Below are 27267 nucleotides of genomic sequence, written 5' to 3' on the forward strand. Positions count from 1 at the left end.
GTGGCCGGACCGTTTTTCGGGGTGGCTGCATGACGTCACACGCTGCCGCTTCGATGAAGAAAATGCCTATGCTTAGCTAATTCTGGACTTATTGCTGCGATCGCAATTGTTTTGCGATTGCATCGCTGGCCGCCAATTAGCATGCTGGGAGCGGCTTTGCTCTGCGCCGGTTGGCCCCAACATGCTACAGGAGCAGTTGCAGATTCTGCTTTTTGTTGCAGAATCTGCAACCCTTAATGAATAGGGTCCATAGGTCAGGAGCTTCTTTTAGTTCGCTGTCAAGTAACTGGTTTGTTAGTGGGTATGAAACAAATGACAGTGGGTGAGCGTGACTTTACGGAGTCCCCCCAAATTTCTGCTAATGAGGAAAACTTGCCTTTTTTTTTAAATTATTATGTTTATACATAAGTGGCCCAACCAAGTGTCCGTAGCGGCGTATAGGGAGAATTACCAAAGTATGAACGTACAGCACAATACAAAAAGGCTCAAACAAACACAGTCCAGGGGCAAACATGAAACACTAAGATAACAACACAACTGAGTGATAGTAACAGTATTAGGCCCTACACACTACGCGATAACACTTATCTCGTTCATTAATGAACAAGATATCGTTTATATCTTTCAGTGTGTAGGCACTAACGATGAACGATGTGCGGCCCTGCGCTTGTTCATCATTGGTGCCGGGTCACTTATACATTCATGCCAATATGGACAATTTCGTCCATATTAGCATGCTTCACTCCCCCGTCACCTCCATCCCGCCGCCGGGTCGACCGTCGGGCACCTCGGCGGCCAATCGCCAGGTGTGTAGGGCCCATTACACTCAGTGACCCCGTGTCCCAGGAAGGGTGGACAGAGATGGTCAGAGTCGCTGGCTGTAGGTGGAAGAGCGCTGGAGACAGGGATAGTGCAGGGTGATGTTGGGGAATCTTCTAGCGACTCCTTTAAGAGTTTTACTTTACAGATAACTTCCAAAATCCCTGCTAAACGGAAATTGCTTCCAAAAATCTGAAAACTGCCATTCTGGAGGCTGAACCCGATGGGTAGTGGCGTTACGCAATAGAAGCCTATGGGTTTCTCTTCGCATTTCCCCCTGAGAGGGATCCAATCGCATACCTCCCAGCGGCCGCCGTGTCACACTGCACATGCACAGAAGTTCTTCTAGCGCAAAGGACAGCCCTTACCGGGAGAGGTGTCCTTTGCGCATTTCTAGGTACTTAACAGAGTTATTAATGCTGGCATGTACCTGATGTATAGCATCAACAAAGTCAGTTATTTTGATCAGTAGAACTATTCCACTATTTAACTACAAGTTGAAAGTAGAAAATGAAATATGATTTCTACAGTACATACGGTGAAGCGCCTGAATCAGAGACGCCGACGTTGGATATAACGAAGCTTTCTCTTCTGCTGCGCTGGTGTCAAAGTCATCCTGATTGTGTCGCAGTTGCGATACCAGGCACACACAGGGAGACGTGAACTGAATATGTATCGGCGCTGCTGGGCGGTGACAGGGAGGTATCGGCGCACCCACGCAGATGGTTTGTCTTATGCACGACGCACAGGCGTACACAACTCTGGACTCCATAAAGTCTCAGACAGGCAACCACCAACACACGCTGCGGTCCACCTCTGGATCACGCCCAAAGTCAGGGCAGAAACCCCCCCCCAAAAAAAACGCTCAACCCAACGAAACTCTACCGCCCGATCCGTCCAAACCCCCCTTGATTCATCAAACCACGCCCACAATCTATCTAGGCCCCACCTGCTTTCTGATAAACCCCAACCCTCTGGGAATCAACAAATTAGGATCAATAAACAAAATGAAGATGACAGAAGAGTGAAAGGAAAGTTGTTTAGGTTTATATATTAATTTTAAGCTGCTGGTTTCCCTACATAGTAAATATCCCACCACAATGAGACAGACAGAAGGAAAATAACCTATAGCATGAAAAAACACAGGTACAGTACTTTTCCTACACTGGAAGCCACGGTGTTTAATGAAATACAATATCGTACAAACACCAGTGATACGATAATACCTCTTCTGATTTTTCTTGGCGGAAGCAGACACGTTTGAAGTGAAGGAAATATTATGCAAGGGATCCTTGTTTAAAATGATTTCCTAGGAGGTGACCTCATCACTGGGGTGTTGATGTCTGGACCACACATCAATTAATCTTTGTTTTACTATCTTCTTTTACTCGTTTGGCTTACAGAACACACATGTCTATTATTATCTATACTCTATTAATTAACTATGAGGCAAGGGCTGTTCATTACCTGATGCAGGAGTAAAAGGGGTCCTTACAAACAAGTAGAACAATAGAAAATTATAGCCGGAGTAAAACAGAGAGTCTTGCAGTGCCAAGTCCCAGCAACAAATGAAACGTATGTACTACAAACCACTCCGATTACACACTATGCACTTGAATGGAGACAATGTGAATCATTGTCCTCAAAGACCCTCAACCTAGGGGGTAATTCAGATCCAACTCTCTCTGCACATGTTATATCTGCCCCACCTGCAGTGCACATGGTTTTGCCCAACTGCTAACAAATTTGCTGCTGCGATCAACTCTGAATTAGGCCCCTAGAACGCCATCCTGGTCTGTGGCAGTGAGACTCACAAGGCTGATGTTGCAATAGAAGGTTACAATTACTGCCGAGAAACAGGTCAAATTGGCACACACCCACAGATTACCAAATTAAATGAAATCCAGCTATTGGCAGTGGGTATCCGGTTAAGCTTTACTGTGTGGACAGTTTAGGACAGGGCTGGACAAATCTCAGAAGTCAAGTATAAATATTACTGGTGAAGTTGTTTAATTGAGGACTAGGTACCTTATTCAGGTTGGATAGCATCAGCCATCCAACCCGCAATTTCTTGATAATTGGGAAATTGCGCAGGCCCATTCTATGCATGTGCGAATGCCTCTACCCGAGTGGTGATGCAAACGTCTCTGCCTGAGTGAGAGGCAGAGGCATTCACAGGGAAGGACAGGGGCGGAGGCAGCCAGCGTTGGGGAAAACTGGGGGCGAGTCACCCCGTTTTCCGGGAGTGTTGCAGTTTTCTTGGCGTCGCTAGCATCCCTGCGACTGCCAAGTCTGAGTAAGGTCAGACTTAGTCAGACTGCAGTCTCGAATGTTCTTCCCGAACTGCAATAGCATCACAGTTTATAGCAATCGCAAATGCAGGAAGGAGGTGGTATGCAGGAAAGAGGTGGGAGGTGGTATGCACCTCCTCCTGCATTTGCATTGCTAAGGATAGTAATGCAAAACTGCTAAGAGCAGTTTTGCAGTTACGAGCCAACCTGAATAAGTCCCTAGATGCAGATCTTCTCCAGCTCTGTAAATAAGCGACACTCCCAGATTCTGAGCATAGAGGCGCCCTGAGCTGGTGAACAACGCAAGTGAAAACATGTGGCAGAAAAGTGAAATTCAACTTGATAACAAGCCAGGAAAAATATTTTTTGGAATGAGTTTGTTTTACAGCATAACTATTACCGATTTCGGTAGTTAGAAGGCACTGCTATGGTGTCAAGTATTGTCTAAGCTACATGAACTTTTTCGACATGAGATTTATTTACAACCTAATGATTTTAATTTATTGACAACATTTTCAAAGCCCTGGCATTGCCTGCCTTAATGATAATAATAATAATAATAATAACATTTTATATATAAAACCCCTCCCCTTGCCACCACCAAATATTGACGTTTCGGATCTCCATGTGGTCTGCCTCTCTAAATCAAATTGGCTTCCAACAATGTTATTCAACGCTGCAAATACATGAGGCTGGTGTCCGAGACCTTCTAGCCACTAGGTTCTAATGGCAACAGTCCCAATAGCTGCAAATGGTATCACTGTATTTGATGCTCTAGGAATTGCTCCAGTTTTCATAAACTGACTGCAATCCTCTCAATGGGGGTCATTCCGAGTTGTTCGCTCTGTATTTTTTTCTCGCAACGGAGCGATTAGTCGCTAATGCGCATGCGCAATGTCCGCAGTGCGACTGCGCCAAGTAAATTTGCTATGCAGTTTGGTATTTTACTCACGGCATTTACGAGTTTTTTTTCTTCGTTCTGGTGATCGGAGTGTGATTGACAGGAAGTGGGTGTTTCTGGGTGGAAACTGGCCGTTTTATGGGAGTGTGTGAAAAAACGCTACAGTTTCTGGGAAAAACGCGGGAGTGGCTGGAGAAACGGAGGAGTGTCTGGGTGAACGCTGGGTGTGTTTGTGACGTCAAACCAGGAACGACAAGCACTGAACTGATCGCACTGGCAGAGTAAGTCTCGAGCTACTCAGAAACTGCACAGAGAAGTATTTTCGCAATATTGCGAATCTTTCGTTCGCAATTTTGATAAGCTAAGATTCACTCCCAGTAGGCGGCGGCTTAGCGTGTGCAAAGCTGCTAAAAGCAGCTTGCGAGCGAACAACTCGGAATGACCCCCAATGTTGGGGACGTATATGGGGCCTGACGCCTCCTTTTATATCAAACAGAGCCTGGTCACTTTTCCCAGTCCCAGTTTTAGGTTGACATAGAACTCAAGTTAGGTGACATTTTAAACCATCCAAAACAATTAAGAGTGCATTCTATCACAGGTATCAAACATCGGGAGTTTTTCTACACTGTTAGGTCACATCACAAAGCACCACTCACATGCTGGACGGGCTGCATCAAGCCTTGGAGAGAGAGATAAAGTAGAGATGTTGTCCAATCAGCTACTGCCATTTCAAATACTGTGCTTGATAAATGACGGTTCTAAGCTGATTGGTTGCTTTGGTCAACTACTCCAATTTATCACTCTCCGAGGCTTGATACATTTCCCCCACTGTCCCTGTTCCATTAATTTGTCTTATAGATTGACCATATTAGAGTGCTAATTAGTAGCGCCACCAGCCCTGCTGATGTGAGATGCTTTCAAACATCATATAACAGCTGTGTTTATCGGAAGTATGAAGAGTGACTCTTTAACAGGGGAAGCTGGCAACCGTCCAGGATCTGTAAGCGACTTTGCACCCCAGTGCCTAATGCAAGATATCAGCGAAAGAGGGCTAAAAAGTCATCTACATCGGCAGATAGTGCGCTCAGAGCAGTTACCCGGCCTGTCTGTAGCTCCTTCCCCAACTGCTGGGAATACTTTAATGGTATCCATTAGTTAGGAACACTCGCAGATTAAATCCTAAAAAAAAAAAAAAAAAAGGACAAGATGCCTCCTCTATATAAGCATGCGTTTAGCTGACACATTCACAGGAAAGAGTATAATTATAAGAGAGCCATTAGCACGGTGGACTAATTAATCCATAAAACGCCTGTCAACAAGTCCCTCTTCAAGGATATTTCAACGATCTCTCCGAAAACGAATGACAGATCGCAGATTTCTGCTGCGTCGTCACTATCTGCTTCGCTTGTGAAATTCTGCTGCTAATTATTCACTTGCTGGAAACCATTTTTCAGCCGCGGAAGACATTTGGTGACTAAATACAGCATTTGTAAGTCTGCAAAGTTCTCTGCAATCAAGAGACGGAATCACAGACGAATTGGGCAGCCGCTGTGGAACTAGAGATCCCAGCAGGGCCGTTCGTATCAGTGTACTAGCTAAGGCGGCTCAGAAATTGTTGGGATTGTAAGATTCGTAGCCCAATTGTTATGAGAGCACTATGTTAATAACGGGCTGATTCTGATTTGCAGGGACCTCTGGCAGGGTTTTGCATATGGCGCATGCGTACAAGCCAATTGATGCATCTTAGCGTACGTCCGCCCTATTCTAGTGGAACGCAACTTGACCAGCTTTCTAGCACCCTTTGATATCTTTCAGCCATGTCCTTTTATAAACAGTCATTTATCTCCTCTGCCGTGGGACACAAAGATTTAGTAGATACCATAGGGCACAGAGCTGAGAAGTGTAACAGGGTAAAGGAAGCACACATCTCTTTGAATAGGACGGTGAAAGAAACTGCAACATGATTAGTAAAAGTCACAGGCAAGCCAAACAAATGAGACTGAACCAAAGGTTGGCAAGTTGTGTCGAGTGTGCTGCGGGCAACCGCTGCCCGCAGCACACAGCCGCCCGGAGAGAGAGGAGGGGAGCGCAGCGGACACGGGGGGAAGGAGGAGGAGGGAGGTGGAGGAGGGAGCCGCAGCAGCGCTTTGTTACTGGTTGAGGCGCTGCGGCTGCTGTCCCTCTGCTTCACTATAGGCTGTCTTCCGCCGCTGTGAAGCGCATCCCAGCATTCACAGCAGCGGAGAACAGTCTATAGTGAAGCAGAAGGACAGCAGTGCCTCCACCAATAACACAGCGCTGCTGCGGCTCCTTCCTCCACCCCCCTGGGATCTCTGCCAGAAGCTCCACCCACCTTCCCTTCCCTCCCCTCCCTGTGCGGCGTAATTTGAATAATGGAGACTACTATGCACCGTTTTATGAATTGGTATTATTTTGTGGCCACACCCCTTCCCCACAAAGCCACGCCCCTATGTATTTGTGCGCGCACTGCCCCTGTTTTGCATGCAGGGGTGGGGCTCCGATGTCGTTTCTTGCACACAGTGCTAAAATGTCTAGTTATGGCACTGTTGCGAGGTATCCATTTCTCTGGCCCTGAGCAGCTCCCCCTCACCAGATCCTCTCCAGGGGTGAGGGGGTGGACTTGGAGGGGATGAGGGGGGAAGGGGCCCAAAGCATTTTGTCGCACCTGGGCCAACCGCTCGCTAGTTCCGCCACTGCATGAACAGTCGACGAATTGAATCACGTGGAAACAGAAAAGTTAACCATCTGTTCTCAAGCAGGGATACCACTAAAACCTGTACTGTTATTGCTCCTTGAGGATTGTGGTTGGGAAACACTGCACTAGCAGAATCACCAGCCACAGCACACTAATACTTAATCAGTGCCAATCTCCTAATAAGTACATTTGCAAAAAAAGGTGACTAAATAAGCGTTTTGTTGCTTTAATAGACTTGCACGGAACAAGTTAACACAATTCCCCGGCCATGCAGCGGTAAAGCCAAATTAACTCTGCGGGACGTTCCCTCGCATCTATCTGTGTACAAATCATTACTGCAACAGAGCTTTTCAGTTATACTTGTGCCTAGTAATTATTGAGCGGCTACACAAAGGGAGTCTGAGTGTTCATTGGCCTCTCGAACGCAGTCTCAGCGTGGGGCGATATGGTTAATTTAAAATACGACTAACCTAAGCTCCTCATTCAGAGACAAATGGACGGAGCAATCTCCTCTCAATATTTTCTAGGATCTATTGAAATTCCCTCCTCTATAAAAGTACAAGCGGAGCTGTAATTACACGCTTTTTGCTCTTTATTTAATTGTAGTTTTAACAGATTGTGTGGTATTTTTTTTTTCCATGCAACTCCACAATAACAATTAGTAACGCTGAGCAAAGACAATTAATAAATAAATAAATAAAATGCTAGGTTATTATTCTGCAATCTCCGCAAGAAAGGTCGCCAAGTCCTGGTCTTCGATTCCCCCGCAGATGTATTGTACAGTACGGGCATTGTGTGCAGATCACTGCAACATCTGAGGAAGGTCTATTAAGCTTACAATACACCTATTATGTGTAGCGCCTGATAAACACTACAAGTATTAGCCAACATACACTGCCATTAATGACCCAAGGGACTCTAGATAATTATAGAAGGGTGACCGCTGATCACACTATTTATTACATGTACCGTAAAAGCAGAGTACAAATGCCAAAATGAAGGTGTAATATAATAAATAGATGTGTCTGTCATAATAAACAGGGTACAATTTTCACTTAAAACGGAAAGCCCATATATAATTTGCACCAGTTTAGCAATGTTTTGAATTGAATGGCTAACTTGAAAAAAACGGGAAAAAGGGGTAACAATGTCTATCGCAGCATAACCGGAAGATGCTAACTGGGCAGTATACACAATTAACACAAGTCTTCGGTCCCAATGCAACACACCTTCTCAGCGACGCAGTGAGCTGAAAGCTTAAATAGCCATTAAATCCCCAGATTGAAATCTCTAGATATGAAGCATGAAATTAGTCTTATCCACTACAGCTCCCACCACAAAACAATGGTGGGGACTTCTATATATTTAGGACACTCACTTCCCCTATGATTTGACACAGGGCAAAACACATTTCAGTCATTAAGCTGCTGTGACATCACTTCCCTAAACCCTTGTGCCTGAATGATCGCAGTATAATTTTGCAGAGCAAGTTGGCAAGTCTATCAGCAGGCTCTACTAAGAGAAGACAGGCGCCACCACACAAACAGGACAAACCACTACTAACAACTTATTTCAAGGGGGAGTTATATAGTTACATAGTCAGTGAGGGAGTTCTCCGCGATCTGCTTCTGCCGACACAGCTGCGCACATTACAGTTTATCATATACGTTTTCTAGTTAACTTCTATGGGGTGCGAGGAAGAATTACACACACGCACTCCAGTGTCAAACACAGTATTTCTAGAGGGGGGGTTTACAAATGCAATCCCCAATCTCCCACTCTGTGGAACATGGAATGCAATATTAATATTTAATACATAGATGGTTTACATTATAGGATGTATCAAACATATTTAATATAAATCAAAATAAATAAATAAGATACTGTAAAGGCCCATGCACACTTGACGATAAAATGAGCGACGTCGTTCATTTCAGCCCTCATCAACGACGTCGCTCATTATATCGTCAAGTGTGTATGCATCCGACGACCACCGATGCGCGGCCCCGCGGGACGTTAACGACCCTCGCTTATCTGCGGAGCATGTATGCTCAATTTCCACTATGGTCGTTACCGACCAGAGACGTCGTTAAATGTGTATGGTGTGAACGACCATTGACCAAGCCACTGTTCACCAGCCCTGTTCCCAGCTCATTATTTTAATAAACTGTTCAGCTCGGATGCTTCAACGATGATTGGTCTTTGGTCGTTGGTAGTGTGTATGCTCATGTCGTTTGCTCAGCTGATCAAGGGAAGTCGTTAACGACGTGTGCATCGTCAAGTGTGTATGGGCCTTAAGTGGTCAGGAAAAGGTTGAACATACCATAATAAATAAATACACAAACATACAGTAATAGAGCCAGTACAGCACTTTCTCAGCACACATTCTCCCACCTAATGGCAAGGCTCCTGTCTCTTCTTCCTAGAAGATTCTCTTTGGTCCAGTGCACTGATTGAGGCCTCAGTAGCAGAAGAAGCTTCTACCCCTGGACATGTGCAGCAGCTGTAACTGCATGATGTGGCGGCCATTCTAGTAATTGTATTATATACCATTGCAACTGTTGTGACAATTTAGAGCCACTTGGCAAGAGAAGGGGGGTTTCCAGGCAACCGGAATGACATTCGCCCCACCCGTGTTTGCCTATGCACTCCCCCCTTAAACAAACTTCCGCTCCCTACGCTTTGGGAAAGAAAATGCCCCTCTGGACATTTGTGCGGTGTCTCTACCCTTTATTCTGCCTTAGAATTGTGCGTGGACCGGCTCATTTACAGGCAGCACTGGATCATTTAATATATGTACATTTTGAAAAGACCAGAGATAGGCTTTAGTAAATCAAGGTGACATTCTGAATAAGTGATGAAAAGATGGAAGACTAATTGTCCCTTCCCTGGCTTGTAATGAAACTGGCTACTTGAAGTTTAATTATTCTCCGATATAAAAAAAAGAAAAGAAAAGAAAAAAGATTCTTGGTGCACAGTTAGTGAACAAAGGGAGGCCTGTGAGTGGTGGTGCCTCGGAGACGGAGGTGATGCAGCTTCAGGCAGACTGTAACACCTATGGCGCAAGCTGCTCCGCCCGCAAGCGCTGACAGTACAAACAGGAGATATACACGTTACAGGAGTTTTACTAGCTCATAAACGGGGGTTGGCTAGTGACAGAAAACATGCACAGTTATTTCAAAGGCGGCATGTATACAGTATATATGTGCGAACGCCACCGACTACAGGTATACAAAACGGCCAAAGGGCAAACATCATTAACATGTTGCTCATTCCGTGTTGTGCTCTGTAAGACAATTATTAACCGAAAGGTCTTGTGCTGCCGAATAGAACTTTGTAAGTTTATAAAGGGTTAACTTGCAACTGACCGCAGCTTCCCTTTAATGTGGAGTTTCCACATTACTCCCTGGACACTGCTCAGTTCAGCTCCGTTACTATTCCCAATCCATGTCCACATGGATAGTAAATTAAGCAAATGCTGGGAAAACGTGAAAAACACGTGTCGACCATTTGTGTTTCAACCATTGTCGTGTTGACCTTTTGAACCCGTCGACCTTAAGCAAGGTCGACATTTTGTACCTGTCGATTTAATGCATGTCGACCGTATGGTGTCGGCCTGATGACTGTGTATCTAGACATTGTAGATCTATCATCCGGATACCAAATCCACCATCGCGTAAGGGCATCTGTGTTCAGTGCCACCTGGGGGGGTTTAGGGTCAGGCTGCAAGGGGGAGGGGTGTTAGAGTTAAGCTGCGGGGAGGGGCGGAGGTTAGGGTTAGACACTAAAGGGGGAGGTTAGGGTTAGGCTGCTGGGAAGGGAGGATTAGGGTTGGAAGGGAGGATTAGGGTTAGCAGGTAGGGTAGAGGGGGCAACATACTTACCTCGCCCCTGTTGGCATTTAAAAGATCGGGATGCTGGCGTCGGTATTGTGTTCGCCGACATCCCATCTGCAGATCAACCATACTGATCCCGCTGAAAACTCCTTGTGCACCAAAAAACTGATGTGTGAAGAATTGCTCCAAGGGGGCAGAGACAGAGTTAGATGGAAATTGGGTGTATGTGCTCCGGGACTGACTGAACAAACATAAATGCGTTGTGTGGGGTGACCTCCCCCTATCCATGGGCTTGATACAAGTCATCATCAGCTTTGGCGCCATCACTGAACTTTGCCTATCCAAGAGCAGCCCGTTACCCCTCTTCAGCCGTAAGGGTATATGGTATGGAAATACGACTCTGAACCATGCGCACAGTTCTGCAGCAGGGTCAGTGCGAGAACAGGAACGACATGCTCTGCAAACAGGGGTGAATTCACCTCTATATCAGGTTCAAGATGCCCCGTAGACTGTCAGGCTGACGTACTGGGGTCACCGAAAAGCTGTGTGCCAACTTATTCCTATTGGCAGGTAACAAGGACCAAGTCTTGGAACAGCGAAGTTTGCAAACTTCCTCCATACCTGTAGCTCTTGTTTGCAGATAACCTATATTAGCTTTGGGCTTTTTACCATGACATATGCAGTCTTTATCCTTGATTTGCAAATAACGTCAATCACATCTATTGCAGGAATGCTAATTGCTACATTCTATAATATAATCTATCACCTTAAATCTGCGCTACTAGACTGGTCTACAGTCTGCGACAGATCTGTGAGGTGTCTGGAGCAGCGCTGGGAACACTTACCTCCACATTTCCGACAGATTACGAGACTACAAGCGGTACGACGCGATGAATATCTGCTAGAACCTTTTTAGAAAATTGCCTCCACTTGCAATCTCTGGTCCTGAGGAAGTTGCGATTTCTACGCAGCGGTACAAAGAAATGATGCTAATTACACAGCCGCTGTATTTTGTACAGATATGCCCGCCGGCTGCGTCTATAATCCATCGCTTGCATACAAAGACGACGCACTGACGCGGTCAACACCATCGAACATCCAAGCAACCCTATGGCTGCTCAACTGGAACTAAGACAACGGGGCAGCGACATACCCACAAAAGGCTGCATTTCTGTCGTTACCCCTGCCGTAACCTCCCACAAACGCTCCTTGACTGTCAATCACTCTGCGTCCAAATCCTCACGACAACAGCCGCCGGTAAACCATTGCGACACATCCGCAGTGCGCAGTACAAAAAACATCGGCCAACTGTGTAAACATCGGGATCCGGTCTGAAGATCGACAGTGTCTAGGTCGACAATGTTTAGGTCGACCACTATAGGTCGACAGTCACTAGGTCGACATGTCTGGAAGGTCGACAGGGTTTCTAGGTCAACATGTGCTAGGTCGACAGGTCTAAAGGTCGACATGAGTTTTTCACATTTTTTATTTTTTTTTATTTTTTTCATACTTAACGATCCACGTGGACTACGATTGGAACGGTAAGGTGTGCTGAGCGAAGCGGTAGCGGAGCGAAGGCACCATGCCCGAAGCATGGCGAGCGAAGCGAGCCATGCGAGGAGACGTGGTGCACTAATTTGGGATCCCGGTCACTCTACGAAGAAAACGACACAAAAATAAAATAAAAATCCTCATGTCGACCTTTAGACCTGTCGACCTAGCACATGTCGACCTAGAAACCCTTTCGACCTTCCATCCATGTCGACCTAGTGACTGTTGACCTATAGTGGTCGACCTAAACATTGTCGACCTAGATACTGTCGATAAAACGAACCACACCCGTAAACATCATCTCAATCTATCATATTGTGTTCCTGGTTCTAATCATCCCAAACATCTGACTGAGGGGGGAGAAGAGAAGCTTGCAGAACCTCCCCAGCGAACACAGCGCCGATCTCAACAATTACGCGTGTAAAAAGTACCAGATGCGTCCGGGAAGTAGGCTAGATCACATGTACAGCTTTCGCACACACGTCGTCTATGTTTTTTGCTCACAAGATAATTTACTGCTGGAAATAAGGGGGGGGGGGAAACCAACAACTAAATATGAAACATATTTTGTGCAGTGTAAAATTGGATGATTTGGACAAAAAGTACAAGAGGAAAAAAAACCGTCAGCTTCTAATAACTTGTCACAGCCTCAGTGGTGCTAACACTGACCATACGGAGCTTTTACCAAGAAAGGAAAGCACCGGAGCACAAACACTGTTATCTGCAAAGCTGTCATATAGATCATACCACTACCATGTAGATTAGGAGAGAGGCGCCACTGGCCCTGGGGGGCTGAAAGGCAGCGAGAGGCGCTTTAACCCTTTATCATGCTTAAGGACACTTACATCCTCACAGGATACCCCTCCTCCCACTCATTATTCACACACACGGAATAATAACACTAATTAAACTGCATGTAGTTGACTGATAGCGGATATCTAAGAATTTAGGTTAGTAATATACCTAGTGCAAGTCGACCAATAGTGGTCGACCTAATGACCGTATCCCGATTGCTACATGTTAATTAATCATTAATATTTCACATTTCCTCTATTTGTTACGCAATAGTTTCCCAAACTTGGCCATTACTAAGGTTTTAAGGATATCCATGTTTGAGTAAAATCAAATTGACGGAGGTACTAAATTAAGTCACTTGTCTTCCAATATGGATATCCTTAAAACCTGAACTGTAATGGCTGAGTTTGGGAAACTCTCACTCTATTACATTTGGGCCCCAGATCTTTGTGATCTTTAAAAAAAACTGCAAAACCTTACCAAATCTCTCACTTTCTGAAACTCTCACTCATTTGGCCCCAGATCTTTGCGGCTGCCCCAACCATTTATCTGAATCTGGAGAAATCAGGTGCACATCGGAGTGTTTTTTTTACTTCAGATGTATCTGATCAGATTCACCTGAAGCGTCACTTGACTGGCATCTCCCTGGCCACTCCCACCCACCACAGGACCCGGCGGCAGCAGCAGCATCAGATCAATCGCATGTAGCATGTGTGCATCAGATATATCTGATGCGATCTGGCACATGATAGATTGCATCAGATATACCTGAAGTGAATGTAGTGAAAATTAAAGCCAGGGTCCGATCTTATTCCTGGGAAACTCCCGGGAGAGTTCAAGAGAAATCTGATGCGATTTGCAGTTCAGACAAGTCTGAGTAGTGGATGGCCACCTTTACACTGCAGGTTTACTAGATGTCAGCAAATTATTAGACATTGGGGGTCATTCCGAGTTGATCGCTCGCTAGCTACTTTTTGCAGCCATACAAACGCATAGTCGCTGCCCACGGGGGAGTGTATTTTCGCTTTGCAAGTGTGTGAACGCTTGTGCAGCCGAGCGGTACAAAAACAGTTTGTGCAGTTTCTGAGTAGCTCTGAACTTACTCAGCCGCTACGATCACATCAGCCTATCTGGTCCCGGAATTGACGTCAGACACCCGCCCTGCAAACGCTTGGACACGCCTGCATTTTTCCAACCACTCCCTGAAAACGGTCAGTTGACACCCACAAACGCCTTCTTCCTGTCAATCTTCTTGCGATCGGCTGTGTGAATGGATTCTTCATTAAATCCATCGCCCAGCAATGATCCGCTTTGTACCCGTACGACGTGCCTGCGCATTGCGGTGCATACGCATGCGCAGTAGTGACTTGATCGCTGAGCTGCGAAAAATGGCAGCGTGCAATCAGGTCGGAATGACCCCCAGTAAAATGTAGGTCAGCAAACGAAAGATAAATACAAGATCTCTTCTGATTTTACATTGGAAAAGTATTTCTTATTAAGTTTGGTTTAGTAGGGGTGTGGCGACACATAAGAAACTTCCGATTTTAACTTGTGTATATCATTAGGTTACGCCGTTTCGGAGCTGATGTATCGATAAGGATGTATTGATGAAAATACAGCTGCAAGAAAGTTAGTGTATGAACACAAAGGGGGTCATTCCGACCCATTCGCACGCATCGGTTCTTCGCTGCGGTTCGAACGGGTCAACACCGCCACCAAAAAGGAATGTGATCGCAGCAGCAATCGCAAGTAGACGGACAGGCTGGAGGCGTTCCGGGGCGGATACTCACCGTTTTCCAGGCGTGGTGATTCCAACGCAGGCGCATCCAGGCGTTTGGAGGGCGGATGTCTAATGTCAGGACCGGGACCTTCATCACTGGATCCGTCGCACTGGGTGAGTAACTGCAGCCCTGGTCTTGTTTTGCTTTAAACTTTGTTAGCATAGCAGGGCTGCACAAGCGATCGCAGCCCTGCTATGCTAAAATACACTCCCCCATAGGCGGCCTCTAGCTGATCGCAAGAGCAGCAAAAAGTTGCTACGTGCGATCAACTCGGAATGACCCCCATTGTCGAATGTACGCTCGTCTCTAAATCAGTTATCAGTGACCAAGTCTGCGCGTATATAACACTTTAATACCGACGTTTAATAAGTTGAGCGAAGAATGCAGACATAGGTGGTCATTCCGAGTTGTTCGCTCTGTAAATTTCTTCGCATCGCAGCGATTTTCCGCTTAGTGCGCATGCGCAATGTCCGCACTGCGACTGCGCCAAGTAAATTTGCTATGCAGTTAGGAATTTTACTCACGGTTTTTTCTTCGTTCTGGTGTTCGTAATGTGATTGACAGGAAGTGGGTGTTTCTGGGCGGAAACTGGACGTTTTATGGGTGTGTGTGAAAAAACGCTACCGTTTCTGGGAAAAACGCGGGAGTGGCTGGAGAAACGGAGGAGTGTCTGGGCGAACGCTGGGTGTGTTTGTGACGTCAAACCAGGAACGACAAGCCCTGAACTGATCGCAGATCCCGAGTAAGTCTGGAGCTACTCAGAAACTGCACAGAGATGTCTTATCGCAATATTGCGAATCTTTCGTTCGCAATTTTAAGTAGCTAAGATTCACTCCCAGTAGGCGGCGGCTTAGCGTGTGCAAAGCTGCTAAAAGCAGCTTGCGAGCGAACAACTCGGAATGACCCCCATAGTTGCAATCTTACTTAATTCATGTTAACTGTGTCATCATTATAACTTTAAACCTGATCTTAAAGCATAATTTTTAAAGTTATAATTCCAGTAGGGTTATAACGCCTTAATTAACATTACAAACGTGTTGGCATTCTCTCGTCGACTTTCTCCCATTGGCATATTGGGGGTCATTCCGAGTTGATCGCTCGTTGCCGATTTTCGCAACGGAGCGATTAAGGCTAAAATGCGCATGCGCATGGTACGCAGTGCGCATGCGCTAAGTATTTTAACACAAAACTTAGTAGATTTACTCACGTCCGAACAAAGAATTTTCATCGTTGTAGTGATCGGAGTGTGATTGAGAGGAAGTGGGTGGTTCTGGGCGGAAACTGACCATTTTCTGGGAGTGTGCGGAAAAACGCAGGCGTGTCAGGGAAAAACGCGGGAGTGTCTGGAGAAACGGGAGAGTGGCTGGCCGAACGCAGGGTGTGTTTGTGACGTCAAACCAGGAACGAAACGGCCTGAGCTGATCGCAATCTGTGAGTAAGTCTGGAGCTACTCAGAAACTGCTAAGAATTTTCTATTCGCAATTCTGCTAATCTTTCGTTCGCTATTCTGCTAAGCTAAGATACACTCCCAGAGGGCGGCGGCTTAGCGTGTGCAATGCTGCTAAAATCTGCTAGCGAGCGAACAACTCGGAATGACCCCCAATGGCTGTAGACAAAATTACTAATTCCCTATAACATTGGGCCTGATTCGGAAGTGAACGCAATGTCGATCTCAGACGCAGTAGGGCAATTTTTTGACACTGAGCATGCGCCAAAGACACACTGCGTCTGCGCAAAAAAATGATCAGCGGTTGCGTACGCACAAAGTGAGTGACCTTTGTGAGAAGTAACGGGGAGTTGCTAGAGAAATGCAGGTGTGTTGCGACCATTTTCTGGGTGCTGCTTAGTCAGCCCCTGCGAATTCCTTCGTAGCTGGAGAGGCCCCGGCGTCTACGGAGAGCTGCTGTCGGAGACATCATAAGTTTTCTCAGCAGCTCGATGGTGGACCGATGTAGCCTGGACCCTTTCCTAGACTCAACTAAAACCTATTCACTCTGAAACGACTGCTACGGCTGTTTACAACGCAATCAATCAAAAATATATATTTGCCATCAGTCTTCTGCAACTTGGGCCTGTGCAGGAATCATTACAGGAACATGTTCCGTGAGTGAAATCAGAAGCAGAGCGTTGCAGCAGTGGAACCCTGCCTTACTGGCTATCCCTCCACAGCGGACCAGTCGCTCGAGTCCAAGGTGTAAACAGTGACCTCATTTCCTTGCCTAATGAGACATCTGCTCAGAATCTATACCCAAGGTTACCGTGCCGATCTCAGCGCAGAAATATGCCGCTTTATAAGGGAAGGATGTGTTATTCTTGCAGCACGCAGAGGAGCTGACAACCCCAGCTATGATTACGTTGGATATTGCTCCGAACCGTGGAACACAAAAATAGCAGTCACGAATGTATGTAGGGATAGATGTGCATGTAGACCTGGGGGTGAACGAAGGGTAAGCGGAGAAATGACGCCATAGCTTGATCACAGCAGCAATAATGAGTACTAGATTATTTGCTTTGAAGTCGGATCTTTCTAGCGCAAACCTAAACGAGGCACACTGCGGATTTTACAGTTGTTGCTAGCCTACAATTCCCAGCAGGCAAGGGTTGCAGTTTAGCGACGGCTGAGGGGTCGCAGTTTGCCTAGTTCTGCTTAACGGGGTAGAAAAAGAAGAGAAAGAAAAGATTTTGAAATAATTTTTTTGGGTTGATTTTCGAATCTACATAGAAAAAAAAATCCTAATTTTTTTTAATGTATGGAGGAAGGTGACTAAAAATAGGCTTGTACTGCATGTTCCAAATAGAGATTATACATATTAATAAAAATGTGTTTCCAGGAGCTTACAGTATAACCTACTACTGCTATTATATAGCTATTCTTAAAGGGAACACACATGCTGTGAATGCATGGCTTATATTGTTAGAAAGTAGCAATAAGAAACAAAGGGTATAAGGTCATACGCTAGGGGAGTACCGGCAAGTATTGTGATGAGACGGCCGCAGCTCACCTGCAGGACATACATGGCAGCTACTCCTGAAGCATTGTGGGAAAATCTGGTGTGTGCCGGCTGGGGCGGGACAAATGAGATCCTGCAGCCAGCTACGGCCCGTAGGTGATCTGCTAAAGAGTGACTGTACACTTATACCAGCTCTGCTAATCGGCTCCGACCCTCCTATGTGAACTTGTGCGATGGGGAAATGCCCACTTTCCTGCATCTCATTCTGCATACAGAACTTTACTTTCGTCTATTCTCAGCCAACATTAAGGCCCTATCCTGAAATCTCGTGCTGTACAATTAATTAAGGTGTACATCTGCAACTACGGTGCTTACAAACAGGCAGTAGTGCATATAATGCTTTCTAGCATCATTAAAACACTAGTAAAAGTCATGCAAGTTACACCATTGGGTGCGAGGTACAGGGCCATCTTAACAGCAGTGTGGGCCCCTGGGCACAACAATGGACTGGGGCCCTTACCCATCCTCCAGTGGTAGGGGTGGGGGATGCTATCAGCGGCAGCTTTGATGGGTGGGTGGGGGTATTGGGGGTGTTCTATCTTCCGCTCAGCATGTAGAACCTGGAGCAGTAATTTCTGCTAATTACTACTTTACTGCACAGATGGTGGGAGATGGGGCGGAAGGGAGAACACTAAATTGTAGAAGGGGGCATTGGGCTGAATGAAGGGGCCCTGGTACATGACTTCCAGGGTGGTAGGGGGTGTTTAATATGCAGTAGAGAGGTGGATAGTGGAGTGGACTTAATATTCATCATTTTCCGGTGGGAGGGCAGCTTACTTGACTGCAGATATCTCATGTTCCTGGAAACAGATTTCTTAGCTTTGAATGGGATAAAGCATTAGAGAGTCCCTCCTGTAAGGAGGTGCTGGGGACTTGGAGATCAGAGTTCAGGAGCCAGAGCAATCCATTAAAGAAAATATAAAACTGCATACCAGGCGTGTGGAGCTGGAGCAGGGACCAGCTGCTGGAAGGCTGATATCTCTGGTTCTGGGCATAGTAGAGACAAGCTGTCAGTGTCCACCAGAAGGGGAGAGTCCCAGCTTTTGGCATATACCCTCAGAAAATCTATAAATTAAACAGAACCTGAGATATCTGGCTGGGAAGAGCAATTAACAGGCTTGGATGGGGACCACTACTTTGAAGTAGGATATCTCTGGTTCCCCAAGTCCGATTTTCAAAAATCTGGTACCCCTGGAAAGAGGGGACCCTCAGCTATCAGTCCAGGGCCCTTATACTCCTGGGGCCCTTGGGCAAGTGCCCATTGAGCCCATACGAAAAGACGGCCCTGGCGAGGTATAAGCGGACCCCATTCACTTTGCCAATTAAACGATACGAGTGTTCTACTGGTGCTCTACTTACTGGAAAGCACTACTCTAAAATGCAAAATGGTTACAAGGGGTGAAATAACAATGGAGCGTTCTGTCCTTGTATAGAGTAATCAAGTCTCATACGTTGGGAGAACACTCCCAACATTCAAAGCATTTATTGTTTCCCTCTCATGTGGGATGAGTCAACACAGCTAGAAGGATTTACAGCTCAGGTTCTCTATAGTCTACAGTGATCAGCTCCAAAGACCACTACAGAATCCACCAGGAGTACAATTTCTAGAGGCCAATATGGTCCTAATGGTTAATTAGACCACTGTGCCTTCCACACTTCGGAATAATAGAGAATAATTTTTCACTTGTATTCATCATTTCTAATATATAGCGGGTTAATAAACACCAGACATCGGCAAATTTGAGCCTTCTCGATGAGACTCTGTTTATAGGCATAGGATGGGTGCAAGCTCCACAACGGGTGACATTATTAAGTAATTAAATAGTTTATGTGCGCTGGAAGATACCTAGAACGGTCTTCCTTCTCACCAAACGGTGTGATGGCCAAACAAACTGTTGGAAGTGTTCACATGGAAGTCCAAATTGCACAAATCCAGAGAGACAGAGAATGGTCAAGAAGCTCAAACAGTACTGGTAGGATTAGGACAATTCAACGGTGGTCACCCAAATGGCTAGCCAATGACAGCACATAATGAGAAAAAGTGATCACGGCATTCTCATATGTAACCATGGAAACCTGGATAGAATTCACTCATTCTCAGCAATCCATGGTGGTCCATGTCTTTGGCAATATAAGGGTCTACATACTAAGCCTTGAAGAGAGATAAAGTGTACGAAGATAAAGTACCAGCCAACCAGCTCCTATCTGTCATTTTTCAAACACAGCCTGTAACATGGCAGTTAGGAGCTGACTGGCTGCCATTTTATCTCTGTCCACTTTAACTCTCTCCAAGGCTTAGTACATAGACCACATCGAGAAAACCGTCTGATGAAATCTCCACATCTATGACCACTTGTAAGGTTAGATCTATGATGCCCGAAGCGACCAATCAGATACTAGATAGCTAGCTAGAATCGGATTGGTTGGTATGGGCAACACATACTCTTTCGAAGGTTTGATAAATCTTCTCTTTAGTCTAGGGGACCAGACTGAATTTTAACTCATGAAACCTCCCAAACGAACTACAGAACATCACTAGCAGTCACTTACAGTCCAGACGACTATTAGTTAAAGAAGAAAAATATGAAACGATTTTTACTTATATGAGAAAGACGATGATAATTAAAAACATTATTAGCCGTGATTTATGCTTAAAGCTAACAAAACACATTCTTCTAGAAGGCAAAGACGAAGTGTTGGGAGTTACTGCGTGCCAGAAGAAACGTATTATGCCAAAAAATAGGCTGACCACTGGCCTCTTCATTTTAACAATAGAGGAAAAAAAAATCTTCTCTTAATTAATTAATTGTGTTAAAAAATGCAAATCTCCCAGGAAGCAAAAACATGTTTTTAATAAAATTCTGCAATTACCGGAAAAAATCTCCTAGTTTCACATACAGCCCCGCACAGCTGAGTATATGACCCGTACACGGTAAAGTGCGCTCTGATGTCCTCATGATGCACCAGGTACCGAACAGGTCAGGAGCAGCTGGGAAATTCAGATTAATTACCACTGGGTCCTTAACGGTATTTTAAACACACACATTTGGTGCAATCTTAGATACAGTACAGGTTAAGTATCCCATATCCAAAATGCTTGGGACCAGAAGTATTTTGGATATCAGATTTTTCCGTAGTTTGGAATAATTGCATACCGTAATGAGATATCATGGTGATGGGACCCAGGTCTAAGCACAGAATGCATTAATGTTTCATATATACCTTATACACACAGCCTGAAGGTCATTTTAGCTAATATTTTTAATAACTTTGTGCATTACACAAAGTTTGTGTACATACACACAAATCATTTATGTTCCATATACACCTTATACACACAGCCTGAAGGTAATTTAATGCAATATTTTTTATATTTTTGTGTATTAAACAAAGTTTGTGTACATTGAGCAATCAGAAAACAAAGGTTTCACTATCTCATTCTCACTCAAGAAATTCCGTATTTCGGAATATTACGTATTTTGGAATATTTGGATATGGGATACTCAACCTGTAGTATAACACGCTTTTCTTACATTTGTGAATTGCGGAATCACAATACAGTATTCCGTAGTAAAAAAAATAGTAGATATCATGTTGTATTTTAGTATATTAACCATTTCTGACGAAAAAAACAAAACAAAACACAAACCCCTAAAACATTTTAGTTCTGTAACAGAATAGCAAAAACCACAATTCACAACAACAAAATAGTCAATACAGTTATAGGACTGGATTCCGAGTTGGATTGCACATTGTGGCACAGACGCAAATGGCGACTGCTAGGATACAGAGCATGCGCAGACGCAGATTGACGCATTTTTGCATGTCTCCACCCTATACTGAGTCGGCCGGATCTCTCGGATCTGGCTTTCCACGAAAAGGGGCGTTTTGGAGGGTGCGAAATCGGAGGCGACAATGCAATCGCACAGGACCGTTCTGACTTATGGGTGTCACTTGGCCTTGTAGCTAAAGCATCCTGCGGTCCTGAGCCATGCGCTTATCATGAGGCTGGTGCAAGTGGCGACGCTAATGACCTCGCTTGGCGTAAAATCGTCGGGCGGCCTGGCTTCCCGCTTGGAGAAGCACGGATCCTGGCATTATCTGTATGGAATTGGAATCTTGCATTAGCATTAGGTGGTAATTCTAGCTCCTGCCACTACATGCCAATGCAACCACTTTGCGTCCAACTCAAAATCAGCCCCATATTGTGCACATTATAGAACAAAACAAGTCATTTATTACATTCAGGATAACCGAGCAAATATGAACCCAGGACTTGATTTAGGTGTCAGCAATAATTGCAGGTTATTTAGAGCACCGTTACCATTAGACCACGTACAAAACAAGTTTCGCCTGAACTCTAGCGACCTACGTGGCCTATCCAGAGGGCGGTAATACAGCATGAATCTTAGCGCAGCGCTGTAAGGGAGAGGGGCTCCGCGGGAAAGGCCTCACCTCTGGGTCCTGTAATGACAGGTCGATGATGCTGTGTGAAAGCCGTTCCAAGGGAAGAGGTCTGCGAAGGAGAAGGGCTGCTGAAACCAGACTTCTCTGACTTCTTTAAGGTAGTAGGCGATGGCATTCCTGGCAAGAATGATTGATAAGTGCAATTTAATAATGCTAAGTCATGGAACCACGGCATTGTGAATGTGGGTGCAGAAGCAACATTCAGTCAGCGATACTCAACCTCCTGGGCGCCATACTGGGTGCCCACAACAAACATGGCCGACCTGTGCTCTAGCTGCCTTTAGCCGTCAGCCCCTCGGCAAGTGAAAAAAGTGATCACTCCAGGAGAACACAGGACGTCCACTCATAATCTAAGTTCCCGAGGGACCACCGTTTTTTTCTGGTTGGACATTGGACAAACCCGAGGCTGAATATAGAGTACACAAGCCAAGGTCTGGGAATCAGGGTCACGATATAAATAATTTTTAATTCAGATTAAAATTTCCATTTTTAAAATTAATAATTTTATTTAATATGTATTTTATTTTAATACATATCTACAGTGTAATACTAAAAGACCCCAATGACTAGGTCTGAAGACATTTATAAAACTGTTCTGACAGTGTGCTGAAAACGCATGGTTAGTCAAAGCAACCAATGAGGTTCTAGAAGTCATTTTTTGGGCACAGTTGACAAAATAAAAGCCAGCATCTCATTGGTTGCCAAGAGTAACACTGCCCTTTCCTTCACTTTTACATGCGGAACAGTTTTTTTTACATAAATGCTTCCCAATGTATTTGGCACTATACCAACATATATATACGCCAATCCAGTGTGTCTAGGTAAGTCTCTAAACGTAGCCTCTCCAAAGGTTGAGTATCACTAACTAGGCTGTAAAGGGAAAGAAAACAATAAAAGCAAAGTTAATTCATAGGTTAGTTGGGGTGTCAATGTCAGTTTTTATGGTACAGTTCTTTTACTAGCTTAAAAATGACTTCAAAGATCTGTGATTCTCTACTAGACATGCGGTGTCAAACTACGCCTGGACCGGCCGGGTGTAACAACTTTGTTTATTTACTGAGGTGGTACAACATGGACTTACATAATGATTATAGCTGCATCTGATTTTTGATCATCTGATGATTTTTGGCCAAATAAATGGTATATAATATTATATATATTATATATTAGATTTGAATAATGTGGCACAAAAGGAGCCAAAGGGACAGTAGCTTTGATGAGACTGTTGCTAATGGTGCCAGCCAGACCTTAGGCAGGCTGAAAGGACACCTTCGCCCAGACCACGCATGTAGTTTTGGGTGGAGTTCAAGGATTTAAGGTAAAAACTGAAAATATAACTACCAGTCGGTTCTCTACCCTCAGATATCTTGGTCTGGTTTAAATTGAAACAGGCCATTCAATAAGATAAGAGTTCCCAGGGATTATGCAGGATACAGCAAACCGCGCTAATGAGTTACGTATTATTTTATTAAACTTCTCCCTTTGGCTGTTTTTTTTTTTTTTTTAAACATCCAATTGACACAAGTTACTCTGAACTACAGCATAATTATTGACTGGCGAGGGCATTTCAATGTACAATCATATCCTATGCACATTTATGGGTGTAACTCAGAGATGCACCCAGATCATGCACGGCTGCAATTTCTCAGGTGCAAAAATATGCAAGTGGGAGTGTAAGTGTTCCCCTTGTGCACTTCTGTGCGACGGGCTGACCAAGCCCTGGAACACCCACATTGCATATCCATACCTATCAACATTAATGATACGGGATCCAGGACTTTTGTTTACTCGCGCAAGTTGAAGTCACTGAGGGGGCATGAAAAGCAATCTGTGAGCTGCTGGCACGCCCCCTCTCCCTCTGTCTCCAGTGAATAGATGCTGTGCGCACAGCCTCTATTCAGTGAGTGACAAGAGCTTCCCAACTGCCCCCCACCATGAGATACTGCGGCCCGCGGGTGGGACAGCCCCCCAAAAACATGACTGTCCCGCTAAAATCGGGCAGTTGGGAGGTATGCATATCTGAGCAATGCTCAAGTGCGCTGGTGGTTCTGATCTCTTCACCATCGAGGCACACCTAGCGCAGAGTCTCCCTTGTAACTCTCTAAAGATGTGGCCACTGCAGCTTCGACACCCCCCGATACTTCCTGTTTCTACAAAAATTACCGGTCTCCTCCCAGTCTCCACCCTGAACGGCCAATAGAGTGCAGAAGCTATCTCAGGTAATTGTGATGCTCCAGCCAAACAGCTCCCAACTGTCATTTTTCAAACACGTGACAGGAGCTGATTGGCTGGAGCACCATTTATCATATGCATTAAGTTTTAAATAGCTAAGACTTGTTGATAAATGGGCCCCTACCTCTCCTAACGTGCTTTCTCAGCTGCGTACACCTCTGATTTAGGGGGTAATTCAGACTGCATCGCTGCAGCGGCAGCAGTCTGAATGACTCTGTGGAGTGCGCACGCGCAGCGGCCGCACTGCAAGGGCGCACCCCGGGAGCCCAGTGAGATGCTATCAGCATCGAGATGTGGCGAGTAGCGGCCTGCCAGCGCGCAGGTGCTGCGCTGGCAGGGAGCTACTTGCCAGGTGCAAAAGAATCGCCGCAGTGTGATGCTTTTGTACCTATGCGATGGGGTGGGGGGGTAGGATCTGACATGCGGTGCGGACTAGCGCTGTGCTGGCCGTCCCCCTGCATGTCTGCAAAACTGTTCGTGGATGTGCTAAATTTAGCAGACCTACGATCAGATCTGAATTAGGCTGAATGTCTCTCTTACTGATCAATGTCAAGATGATGTTAATATTGCATTTGCTATTACTTCCTAAATAGAAGTTACGGAATGATCTGTGCACTAGTTTGTGGGTAGTGTAGTGTGGGACAGTGGACAGCATTGCTAGATTGTTTACTAAACACTATTAAATGCTGTACACCCACATGAAGTGCTAGGAGAATATCTGTGAAGAATCTAACAGGTTTCAACTGAGATGGGATACATTGTCTCATACGCTATTTTTTTTTAATGCAGCGTATATAATGTTTTGTTTGTAGTTTTAACCGACTAACCCTGAACTCCGCCAAACACAGGAAACCAACTTCAGCCTGTCTGCCTTGCGTTATCAGTGTTATATTTAGAAGTGTGTGCGTGATAAGACCATAAAAACTGACAATCAACAGACACAAGTAAGCGGCACAGTATAACTGCCAGGGGGTTCGGGAGAGGCATCCAGTGTTAGTTAGTGCAAAGCAGTTAGTCCAATTCAGAAATCATGGTGCATTTGTTAGACAGTGCTTGGTAATTAATATAAAAATAAATAAATAAAAAACACAAAAAAACATGTAAACAGTTAGTAATATAAGAAACAGTGACCATGCGAAAACATTCTAACATTCGTATGAATTTCAAACAGTAGCATGATACAAAAACATATTCACTGATGCCACAATTAATGCCTTTTTGTGCCTCAAGGGTTCCATGTAGCTAGTTGTGTCCTGTGAGTCTTGCCCTGTTTGTAAGTGTTCTTTAAGTGTGTGTTTTTTATAGTTACATCAAGGTTCTCTTGCGGTTGTGGAACTACAAGTCCCAACATGTTTCGCCAATCATGGTGCAGATCATGTTATATGTATATATATATATTTAACAGCTAATGTATGTGCTGATATGGGGGGAGTCTCTCTGATACCGGCCAGCTGGGCCGCAAGAGGAGGACTCGGCTTTCTCCGGCCTGTGAGATCATTTAATAGCGCCCAGGTCTGATGGAAGAATGAATCTGCTTCATCCACCTCCTTCCTCTCACTGTCCTCGTTTGTGTAGTATATAATATTAGCATCATTTTGCACTAAGGTTTTGCAATGTACTGTTAAGTGAACATGGATGTCAAGCTAAATGACATAGAAACATGGACACTTGTTGGGAGTGCTGAAAACATTAAGTGGACATCAGAGTGCGGCATTGTGTGATGTGACGTAGCAACCCCGCGACATTCCAAGGCATGCACCATTCATGATTCGGCTCAAATGCAAGCGTATGGCCAAGAGTCAGAGGTGCTTAATGCTGCAGAAGTCAATGTATTTACAGCGGGTGCCCACTGCGGGGGCTGTTACAGTCTGCACTTCGCAAACCTCCCACCTATCCATACGATATATACGTGTATAGGCGGTTTCAAGGCAGTAAACCCGTTATAATGTTGCACGGGTAAAAGATGCGGAACACATTGGAAGTAATACGCCAATTTAAAGTTTTATGCCTGCAAAACCGATAAACCGTTAAAAGACTTTTTAGAACCTAATTCAAATAAACTGATCCGTCAAAAGCTAAGCCACTACGCCCAAGCGGTCTCTGTACGCGGCTCCAGTTGGATGGAGAAGAGAGTTTGGATTGTTGATTCTTTTCATGGTACACCCATAGGCGATGCGGATACAAGTTCTACACCAGTCTCACGGAAGAAACAAATATATAAAAATGATAGTAATTTGACATCACAGGAAACACCCAGACACACAGGGGTAGATGTATTAACCTGTATAAGGTATAAGGAAGTGATAAAGCAGTGTTAAGTGCAATGTGATAATGCACCAGCCAATCAGCTCCTAACTGTTAATTTACATATGGGAGCTGATTGGCTGGTGTGTTTATCACCTTGCACATATCACTGGTTTATCACTTCCTTATGCCTTCTCCAGGTTAATACATCTGCCCCACAATCTCTTATTCCTGTACAGAACCATATTGCCTGTCTATCACTACAGCTATTCCGCACACTTCAGTAATCCATTTATTGTAGTAACGGAGAAGTTACAGAATATTGTAGGTAACACACAAAGGACGGTGAGCGTTTGTTCTGATTGCTGGCTGCACACAGTGGTGTTTATTTCACAGGAAATTCCGGGATATTCAGTGTAGGCAAATTGTTTAACAAAATAATACAATGTAGCTCAGCTGCAAATGACCTTCCTAATTTATTTGGGTGTATTTGGACTCTTGCGTCTGATTCAGAGATGTGCGCCAATGCATTGTCAGCTGCGACCCCGTATGTAGCTAATGTGCGAAAATATACTCATGCACTGTAGAAGCAACTGCGCACTAACACACAGCGGTGGTCGCAG

The 27267-nt window shown here is 45.0% G+C and overlaps 1 protein-coding gene across 15 annotated transcripts in view; it reads right to left on the reverse strand.

Moving 5' to 3' along the window:
• NFIA (nuclear factor I A) overlaps positions 1-27267 on the reverse strand; it is a 338982-nt gene that overhangs the window by 62318 nt on the left and 249397 nt on the right. For 12 of the 15 annotated variants that reach the window (XM_063939238.1, XM_063939236.1, XM_063939233.1 and 9 more), the window contains one exon: positions 22157-22285. The exons of the other annotated variants lie outside the window; for them this stretch is intronic. In XM_063939238.1, the coding sequence (XP_063795308.1) occupies positions 22157-22285 (129 nt within the window). The remainder of the gene's footprint in view (positions 1-22156; positions 22286-27267) is intronic. 15 annotated transcript variants of the gene reach the window in all.

Source organism: Pseudophryne corroboree, chromosome 9 (genome assembly GCF_028390025.1).
Source record: "Pseudophryne corroboree isolate aPseCor3 chromosome 9, aPseCor3.hap2, whole genome shotgun sequence".
NCBI classification, from domain to species: domain Eukaryota; kingdom Metazoa; phylum Chordata; class Amphibia; order Anura; family Myobatrachidae; genus Pseudophryne; species Pseudophryne corroboree.